Source organism: Zingiber officinale, chromosome 1B, assembly GCF_018446385.1.
Source record: "Zingiber officinale cultivar Zhangliang chromosome 1B, Zo_v1.1, whole genome shotgun sequence".
Classification (NCBI taxonomy): Eukaryota; Viridiplantae; Streptophyta; class Magnoliopsida; order Zingiberales; family Zingiberaceae; genus Zingiber; species Zingiber officinale.
In genome coordinates, this window is record NC_055986.1 from 137152364 (window position 1) to 137163149 (window position 10786).

The 10786-nt window shown below is 39.5% G+C and overlaps 2 protein-coding genes across 2 annotated transcripts; both read left to right on the forward strand.

Moving 5' to 3' along the window:
- Positions 1-297: 297 nt before the first annotated feature.
- On the forward strand, positions 298-2030 carry LOC121981394 (UDP-glycosyltransferase 13-like). Its single transcript, XM_042533886.1, has one exon. The coding sequence runs from the start codon at positions 471-473 to the stop codon at positions 1923-1925; it is 1455 nt and encodes a 484-aa protein (XP_042389820.1). The 5' UTR covers positions 298-470; the 3' UTR covers positions 1926-2030.
- Positions 2031-8446: 6416 nt separating this feature from the next.
- On the forward strand, positions 8447-10172 carry LOC121981401 (anthocyanidin 5,3-O-glucosyltransferase-like). The gene has a single exon (XM_042533897.1). It carries the CDS (start codon positions 8625-8627, stop codon positions 10062-10064), a length of 1440 nt encoding a protein of 479 aa, XP_042389831.1. The 5' UTR covers positions 8447-8624; the 3' UTR covers positions 10065-10172.
- The last annotated feature ends 614 nt before the right edge of the window (positions 10173-10786 follow it).

The following is a 10786-nucleotide window of genomic DNA, read 5'->3' on the forward strand; positions in this document are numbered from 1 at the left end:
CAATTTTTCCACATTATCTTTTTTGAACATCTATTGTTTGATTACTTTCCATGATAAAGACGATAACAAATCGAAACCTTCTTCCTGATCGAAATATATTTCACCCGATCAATTCATGTCATCTAAATATTGATCGTTTTAGTTTTAACCTCCATCGTCGTGACAACGAGATGGACTTTTCACCATCATCGGATCACATTCTTCTGCTTCGGCATTCGTCTCTAAAAAAAAAAACGTCAGCTTGTCAGTGATCACGTGCCTTGTTTTTCTCTCATCGGAATTCGCATCTGTTTTTCTTCCTCACTCAATGATACCGTGACTCTCCTTGATGTTTACCGAAAAGGCGGGACCACGGGATCCATCTCTTCCTACTTTATGGGTAAGCATTGCCCACTTAAATCAAGAGCTCTTCGTCTTCTTCCTCTTCACTCTGCCTCTTTGATTTTGTTGGAGACCTTGTAGTAGTGGAGATGGCCGTCGAGGAATTGGAATTGGCGATGAAACCGACGGTGGTGCTGTATCCCATGTCCGGCATCGGACATCTACTCCCCATGGTAGAGCTTGCCAAGCTCTTCCTCCGCCACAATTTCGCCGTCGCAGTGGTCCTCATGCAGTTCCCCATCAAGCACCCTTCTCTCGAGTCCTTCATTGCCAGTGTCTCAGCCGCCCACCGATCCATCTCCTTCCACCAGCTCCCGCCGCCTGATTCTGACGACTCCTTCACTGCTGGCGTTTCCGCCAGCTTACCCTCCATACCCATGATGCTCGACAGCGTACGGCGCAACAACCATGAGCTCCTTCGTTTCCTCGCCGCCTACCGCTTGGAAAACGATGTCCGCGCCGTCGTCCTCGACTTCTTATGCACCGACGCTCTCGACGTCGTCGCCGACGCCGAGCTCGGCATCCCAGCCTACTTCTTCTTCCCCACATGCGCCTCCGCTCTCGGCTCCCTGCTCTACTTTCCCTCTCTTGAGTTCACTGATCTCGGCCTCGGTGAGCTCGCAGATACACCCATCCACTTCCCTGGGCTGCCCCCTATTCCCGCCTCCGATATGCTCAGCAGAGAGGTTATAAATTGCGCTTTGGAGTCTTATGAAAGTTCCATAAAAAAGATTGCCCGGCGGATCCCGGATGGTGACGCCATCCTTATCAACTCGTTCGAGTCGCTCGAAGCAGAGGCCGTTAAGGCTCTTCAGGAAGGGGCGTGCCTTCCCGGACGCCGGATGCCAAATGTCTATTGCATTGGGCCGCTGATCACGGAAGGGAGCAGAGGAAAGGATGAAACAAAAGCAAAGTGCTTGGCGTGGCTGGACGCACAACCACGCGATAGCGTGGTGTTCCTCTGCTTCGGCAGCATGGGTTCGTTCTCCGTGGAGCAGCTCAAGAAGATGGCCGTTGGCCTCGAGAGAAGCCGGCAGCGATTTCTTTGGGTGGTTCGGGTCCCTAAGGATCCTCCGACGCCGACGTCGGAGCTGGACCTTGATGTTCTGTTGCCGGAGGGATTCTTTGAGCGGACGAAGCAGAGGGGGATGGTGGCGAAGTCGTGGGCACCGCAGGTGGAGGTGCTGAACCACGAGTCGGTAGGATGCTTCGTCTCGCACTGCGGGTGGAACTCGACGTTGGAGGCGATCTCCGCCGGAGTGGCGATAGTGGCGTGGCCGCTGTACGCGGAGCAGAGGATGAACAAGGTGTTCTTGGTGGAACAGATGAAATTGGCGGTGGTGATGGACGGTTATGACAAAGATATGGTAGAGGCTGAAGAGGTGGAGGCGAAGGTGAGGTGGGTGATGGAGTCAGAGGGAGGGAGGGAATTGAGGCGGCGTGCGGCGGCGGCTAAAGAGACGGCGGCAGAGGCGTGGAGTGCAAGGGGGTCGTCTCAACAGGCGTGGCTGGAAGTAGTCAAAACCTTGGAGATGCAGATCTGATTCTGAATGCTATGAATTTGCATATTGTAATCCAAAGATGCTCTGTGCATTATTAGAGCTGGCAAATTAACTTTTTATATAATGTTTAAATTGGCGTGCCTAAAAGATATTATATATCTTTATTATAATGACATATTTATCATAATATTTATCATTTTAGTTTAAATTCGTATAATTTTATTTTTGAGTTATATTTTAAAGATGTTACGCTAATGAAGTACCTCACATCCTTCTAAATTGATGATTTTTTAAAAATCTTTTTAATATAAGATTTTGATGATTTTTTTTTAAAAAAAATTAATATGAGATTTTAATTGAATCCTGATAATTCTTCGTTAAAATAAAAGATCATAATTATTCTCATAGTTTGAGTCTTCTCATGAGTATTCAGTCACTCCTGATCTATTTTTGGCATTCCTACGAGTATTTGGATTAGGTCATTTTGATCTGCTTCGGGTCTCCCTGTAAACATTCGGGCACCCTGATATGTTTTGGGTCTCCCCGTGAGCATTCAATTATCTTGACCTATTTCGGACCTCCCTACAAGCATCTGCATCTGATCACCCTAACTTGCTATGGGTCTCTCCGTGAACATTCGGTAACTCTGACCTATTCTGAGCTTCCTCGCGAGTATCCTGGTCTGATCACTCTTAACCTACTTCGGACCTTCCCGTGACTTCGTTCAAGGCCACGCCATATGACATCTAATCTGTGTAGGATCAAAAGCACTAGAGGGAGGAGTAAATAGCGCTCGTAGCTTTTTCACATTTTTCGTAAAAACTATCGAAGAGAATAATGCAATGGAAAGAAAATAATAATAATAATGACACTAAGGTTTTTTACTTGATTCGGAGCCTGTGATGACTCCTACTTTAAGGTTCGCACATGAGAGTACTTTCGTTAGGCAATCCACTATTAAATCTGAATATTATAAATACAAAGAGATAATAATTTAAGTGCAGTAAATGAAATCATACCGACAACTAAAGAATTGAAGTTGCGAGCTTTCGGTCGTCGAAGCAGTGTTACAGCGTCATAGAATCATCTTTTGAGTAACGCGCAAAAGAGAAGATCATTGGAATTGATGTATTTGAGGTGCTGGTCGAGCCCTCCTTTTATAGTCTTATCTGGGACCCTGGACTAGTCCCCGGGCGCCCCCACAAGGCTGACGTGGTGTGCTCTTGTCGAAACTCTATTCGGTAAACTTTATCCATCTCCAAGGTATCTAGACCTGTCCGGGTGTCTGGACTGTGACGTATGCTAGCCAATCAACGTGCACTACCTCAGCTCCTAAGGTTGCCTGTTTGGTCCCATCTCGGGCGCTTGGACCCCATCCGAACGCCTAGATGCCCATTTAAAGCTATCTTCCAACTTCATTATTCTGCATCACAAGGTTAGTCTAACAAGCAGTAATATGGAAAGAAAAGTATTTGACAGTCTCCGGATTGTCCGATTCTAACTTTCAGATTTCCCTGAAACCTTAGGTCGAACTGACGCGTACTGTTCCCTCAACGGAGAATGTGTTCTTACCTAGTCTTTTCAGGAGAGTTTACCTGATGTTAAACCAATCCTCCAAATTATTTGGACTTTTTCTTAATATTTGAGACTTCAAGACTTTTTGTTAGATGTCCGAACTCTAACCTGTCCAATCTTCCACCTGGTGTCCACGAACCTAGGATTTTTGCCTAACGTCCTCGATCGGCCAAAACTTTATCTAATCTCATGGACTAAGACTTCCTTGTCTAGCCGCAACTAGGATTTTCCACCTATCTAGTGTCCACTAGGACTTCTTTACCTAGTCTCAACTATGACCTTCACCTTGCGTAAGATCACTAAGGGCTTTCATGTATACTTAGTCAGACTTATTAGAACAACAACAAATTTTAACTTTGAACCCTTTGTCATTATCAAAACTTTGGTTTGATCATTTGGTGCTTCCTGCACCAATAATCTCTCATTTTTTTTATTATGACAATACAGTTCAAAGTTAAGTAAAGTATAACAAATTAAGAATAACTGAAAATATAAACAAGGGGGTGTTTGGTTTGTTTGCATTTTTGTTTTCATTTTTAAAAATCATATTTTCTTTTTTTTTGAAAAATGACTTTTCCGTATTTTCTATTTTCTTAGAAAACGCTCTATCTTTTTATAGAAAACGGACGTGAAAAATGTAAACTAAACACATTTTTTATTTTCTGAGAAAATGAAAATAAAAAACAACATAGAAAATATAAACCAAATGCTCCCTTAGATTTTTCAATTTTTTTTTCAAAGCTTATAATTTCTAAGTATAATTTTCAAGATTTTCATAAATATTTTAAACTTAAGCTACTCTTGAAAAATAACTCTTAACTTTAAAAAATTTCTTTAAAAATTGTAGCTTTGAAAATAATTTTGTAAAATTTACCATTTGAAATTTTGGAAAAAAACTTGATATGAAATTTTGAAAAAGTACTTGATTTTGAAATTTTAAAAAACGTACTTGATTTTGAAAAAGTTTAATTTGAAACTTAATTTTTAATTTTATTTCTCCCATGACATATATTAAAAATAATTTTAAAAAATATATAGAATTCCCTCTCTTAATTAATGCCTTAGTTTTTTTAAAAAAAAACTTTTAAGTATTTGTTTTAAATAGAAATTTTGAATACAAAAGTAGTTAAATCATTATTGTTTTTGAAAAAGTTTGAAAAATTAGATAATGCATGAGTAAAACCCTAGAGTCCAAGCATGTATAAAATAAAATGATTAATTTTGAAAATAATATTTAAATATACTTTATTTATTAATCTTAATAAAATGTCTAACTTTTAGGTTGATTCTATATGATAATTCTTTCTAGGTGGATAATCTAGTCTAAATCCATAGCTTAATTTTGAAAATATTGATTTTAGAAAGATAGAGTTTAAAGTTTAAAACATATTAGTTTTAAAAGTAGAAATTTTGAAAATAAATTTTTAGAGTAGAAATTAAAGACTTAAAAATAAGGAAGTAGAAATTATGTTACCTTGTATATTCCTAAGTGCTTTCTAAGTATACTAAACTTAAGTAAGTTATAATTATCTTCATGCTTTTTTACCAATAATTTTGGGTAGATTGAATTTCTTGATTTTTCATCTATTCATTCTATGTTATCAAATATGCTAAGCTTTTGAGTTTGTATGAGATGGAGTTAAGTTAATATTAATTTTTAAATTGATTTTAAGTTGATTTTTTTTAAATTAATTATGTTTGAGTTTTGTAAAATGTTAAGTTTGAATTTTTAAAAAATAATTAAGTTTGAATTTTGAAAAGAAATTAAGTTTGAATTTAAAAAAAAATATTAATTTTAAATTAAAAAAAAAGTAATTATGTGTTTGAATTTTGAACAATATTAAGTTTGAAAAAAAATAAGTTTGAATTATATTAAAGTATATTTGAATTTGACTTGGTTTGTATTTGATCAATTTATTTGAATTTGATTCAATTGAAGTTAGGTTAAGTAAGTTGATTAATTAGTTTGTGAAAGTTAGGTTAGTTGATTGATTAGTTTGTGAAAGTTAGATTAAGTAGGTTGATTGATTAGTTTGTGAAAGTTGGGTTAAGTAGGTCTAGATTGATTAATCCTAACATCTCACCCATTTTTAGATTTTCAATCAGGAAACCTTATAGGTATTTGTGAGATATTTTTTTTAATTTAATTTGAAATCTAATGATTGATTTACATTTGAGTTAGACTTAGGTTTGACAATTAGTAGGTTGAATAGTCATTTCGATAATTAGCTTCCAAGTTGTGGCAAGCTGTAGGGGTCTTCTTAGTTATCGACGCAACAACCACTTCTAGACAAAACCTTTAAGGAAATTGAATGTTTTAACTTTTTTTTTCTGAAAATTCTTGGTCTAATAGTCAAGAGTCGATCAAGCCTAAGTCTTTATCTAATCATCTTATTCTAAGCCAAAATAAGGAAAGTAGTAAATCAAGCAATCAAGCAAATACACAAATCTATCTAACAATAAACATGGTCTTTCTATTTTCTCCCTTGGATCATAGCCTCGATAAGGTCTATCAAGATAATGGATTTAATCTTTGGGGATCCAAAATTGATTAAGTACAACTTGATTAGTTAAGTTAAACTTAGGGACCCATGCTTAGACTAGGTTTCTATTTATTTGATTCACTAAAGACAAGTAAGATCTAAATTTATGTTTAGCCTTGTATTTGAGTCTAGATCGGTTGTACACGACCCTTTATTTTCCAAGAATCAAATCAAAATTCTTGGAACCCAAAGTGAACAATTTTAATGTGTCCTTTAGTTTCTTGGCTTTGACTTTTAATGTGGAAGTCTCTTCCTCAAGTTATTGGACTAGAGTTAAGGTTCCATCTTGAACTTGGTCAGTCAAGGAACCTAGGTTAGTCACTTTCTTAAGAGTTGTTACCTCATTTTAGAATGACTTGACCTGGACTTTAGATTTTGCCAATTTTTGCATAATACAATTAATTAAATTATACAACCGTTCTTCTGTAGGAGAATATGTCTCATTATTTGGATCGTCTGAAATGGATACAGATATGTGGCTTTGCTTAGACTCAGCTTCGAATTTAGCTCCGATTTTGAATTCAGACTCGGTTTCAACAACGTAAGCTTGTACTGGTAGAGCAATGAAGCTCGCTTGCTTGTGTTTTGTTAGAGTTTTCCGAGGAAGATTTGTCCCAAGTAGCCTTTAGGGCCTTTTTTTCTCTTTTGCTTCATTTCTTTTAAGTTCGAACACTCTGGCTTGTAGTGCCCTTTCTTCTTACAACCGTAGCAGGTTACATCTGAGTTGTCTTGCGTACTTGTGTTTGGGCTTGTCTTCTTGTCTTTTGTATGGATCACCTTTTTGATCTCATGTTTGGTGAATCTTTTCTTATTTTTGCACAATTTCCGAAGTAAACTTACTAGTTCGGTGATGATCTCTTCGTTGTTGGAATTCGATTCATCTTCGTATTCGGGTTAGGTTGGTACTTGGCCTTCAGTTTTTTGTTTGTGAGTTTTTATGCAAGTAATGCGATATCTTTCTCTGTCAGAGTAGCATTAGATTGTTTATGAAATTCAAACTTGGAAAATAGTGCATCTAATCTAATTAAAAAAAGATTCTTAGAGACTTTGTAAGCATCTATCATAGATGCCCACAAAGTGTTTCTTAAAAAATCATTTAAGGCATACTAATAACATAATGATTTTCCACTTTCTGACCAATCACGTGGAGACCATTGAGCAAGTCTTGGATCCGAGTGTATAATTGACTCGTCGATTCATCATCATGCATTTTAATATTATATAACTTATTTAAAATAACGCCACATTTACTTATTTTTGCATTAGATGTGCCTTTGTGTTGTTCAATCAACTTCTCCCATAGGTCATTTGCACTTGAGAATGGACCGACTAGGTTCAACTCCTCTTTCGTTAGTCCACACTACAAGGTTTGAGTTGCCTTCGCATTAGCCTTGACCGTACTTTTTTCCTTATTGGTGTGTCTCATTTGTCGCAAAGGATGAGTACTTTGTCCTCGGTGGGGAGTGTGAATCCAGCATGAATGATGATCCACATCTCCACATGAGTCTTCAGGTGGTCCTTCATCCGGGCTTTCTAATTCCGAAATCCTCACTGGAGAAAAAAGGCAGACATACGGTATTGTAACCTTTTTGATGGGTCATTTCAAATAAACCTCACAAAAGAAAAATGAAAAACAGAATGTACCAAGACTTGGTCATGGATTAGTAGTGCGAAAGAAAAGGGTAGAGAAATATCACTCGAGTAGTGTTGCACCAATTTTAAGACTGAAAAACTATATATGTGAAATTTGTTAAAAGAGATTATTTTACCAATTCTAAATTTGAAAATGTAAAATCAAAAAAAATTGTAAGAATAATTTTTTATTTAATAGAAATATATTTTTTACTAGAAAATTGAAAAAGCAACAAATCGAACCAACATCAATTTGAGGACATGAATATAATAAAAAGAAATAGTCAAAAATATAAAAATTAATTTTCTATCAATTCACATCTACGTTTATTTTATCAACTGACTTTATTTATAATCAATTTTAATATTAAAAAATATATAAATCAATCGATTAATTTACTTAAAATTTTGAGATTACCATAGCAACTCAAATCAATATGATTGCTTTAAAATATTGTAGAGATAAGATAAGAAAATATCGTAGACATAAGATAAGAACATTTCGATACCAACTCAAATCAATATGATTGCTTTAAAATATTGTAGAGATAAGATAAGACAATATTGTAGACATAAGATAAGAACATTTGGATACCAACTCAAATCAATATGATTGCTTTAAAATATTGTAGAGAAAAGATAAGAATTAGATATAAACATGATTTAATAATTTTAAAACTAACTATGTAATTTAGTAATTTTAAAATTTTATCAGAATGTTTTGAAAAAAATATATTTTTAATTAATCTATATATAAAATCTGACACCGTTTACCAACTTATATATTGAAATACAGTGCAGCAGGTACATTGAAATATTTTAAATATTTCGGTTCACCTAGAGGCTTGAGGTGTGGCGTCAAGAAATGATTAATGAAAGGCGGTAATCCATTTCTTCGCATTTGTATGCCCCTGGAAATCAAGAGCTCTTCGTCTTCTTCCTCATCACTCCTCTGCCTCTTGATTTTGTTGGAGACCTTGTAGTAGTGGAAATGGCCGTCGAGGGATCGGAAATGGCAACGAAACCAACGGTGGTGCTGTATCCCATGTCCGGCATCGGACATCTACTCCCCATGGTAGAGCTGGCCAAGCTCTACCTCCGCCACGACTTTGCCGTGGCAGTGGTCCTCATGCAGTTCCCCATCAAGCACCCTTCCCTCGACTCCTTCATTGCCAGTGTCTCCTCCGTCCACCCATCCATCTCCTTCCACCAGCTCCCGCCGCCTGACGACTCCTTCACTGCCAGCCTCTCTGCCACCTTCCCCTCCATACCCATGACGATCGAGGGCGTACGGCGCAACAACCATGAGCTCCTTCGTTTCCTCGCCGCCCACCGCCTGGAAAACGATGTCCGCGCCATCGTACTCGACTTCTTATGCACCGTCGCTCTCGACGTTGCCGTCGAGCTCGGCATCCCAGCCCACTTCTTCTTCCCCACCAGCGCCTCCGCTCTCGCCTCCATGCTCTACTTTCCCTTCCTTGAGTTCACTGATCTCGACCTCTGCGAGCTCGCGGATACACTTATCCACTTCCCCGGACTGCCTCCTATTCCCGCCCCCGATATGCCCAGAGATGTTATAAATCGCGCTTCCGAGTCATATGAAAGTTTCGTCAACAAGGTTGCCCGGCGGCTCCCGGATGGTGATGCCATCCTTATCAACTCGTTCGAGTCGCTGGAGGCAGAGGCCGTTAAGGCTCTTCGGGAAGGGGCGTGCCTTCCCGGACGCCGAATGCCAACTGTCTATTGCATCGGGCCTCTGATCACGGAAGGGAGCAGAGGAAAGGTTGAAGCAAAAGCAGACTGCATGGCGTGGCTGGACGCACAACCAAGCGATAGCGTGGTGTTCCTCTGCTTTGGCAGCATGGGTTCGTTCTCCGTGGAGCAGCTCAAGCAGATGGCCGTTGGCCTCGAGAGAAGTGGGCAGCGATTTCTTTGGGTCGTTCGGGTCCCTAAGGATCCTCCGACGCCGACGTCGGAGCCGGACCTTGATGTTCTGTTGCCGGAGGGATTCTTGGAGCGTACCAAGCAGAGGGGGATGGTGGCGAAGTCGTGGGCGCCGCAGGTGGAGGTGCTGAACCACGGGTCGGTGGGATGCTTCGTCTCGCACTGCGGGTGGAACTCAACGCTGGAGGCGATCTCCGCCGGAGTGGCGATAGTGGCGTGGCCTCTGTACGCGGAACAGAGGATGAACAAGGTGTTCCTGGTGGAACAGATGAAATTGGCGGTGGTGATGGAAGGTTACGACAGAGATATGGTACAGGCTGAAGAGGTGGAGGCGAAGGTGAGGTGGGTGATGGAGTCGGAGGGAGGGAGGGAATTGAGGCGGCGGGCGGCGGCGGCTAAAGAGACGGCGGCGGAGGCGTGGAGTGAAAAGGGTTCGTCGCAACAGGCGTGGCTGGAGGTAGACAAAACCTTGAAACTGCAGATCTGATTAATGCCATGGATAGTAATCCAAAGATGCTCTCTATAATATTGATGACGACTGTTCCACTAGCAAATTAACTAAAGAATACCTGCAATTACGAGTTTCAAGTTTTAAGAGAATCTAAGCCTATATCTAGACCCAACCCGGGTCGGGTCCGAGTCAGACCTGGTTATGGGCATGTAATCAGGTCAATGGGTCAATTGTCCATTAATCGGATTGACCGGGCCAAATTGGAATTGGCCCAACAACCTGCGGGGCCGGTTCCGGTTCCGGTTCCATATGTCAAGAATCGACGGACCATCGGTTAATCGTCGGTTTGGCCCGTTAGTTCACACAATTTTTTTTAAAAATTTTTGCCAGTTGAAAACTAGTAGTTCCTAGCCATTAAGGGAGGGGTGTAGTTTTTTGGGTATTTTTTTCAACGGTTAAGATCATTTGACTGGTTTTTTTTATCAATGACTATGATTTAGTATCCGTTAATATCCAAACTTTATAAATAGAGAGTTCATTTCAGTATTTTCACACACGTTTTCTCTAATGTTAATCTCAATTTCGTATTCTCCATACATTTTCGTCTCCATTTCTATGTACTTTCGTTTCTAATTTTTAATTACAATGGAAGGAGGTCGTGGAAGTACATCATATCGAGCTCGGAAGGGAAAGGAAGTAGTGAATCCTCGCGAGAAATCCAACATTCAATCCACTGATGATGAGATCGAGCACCTTCC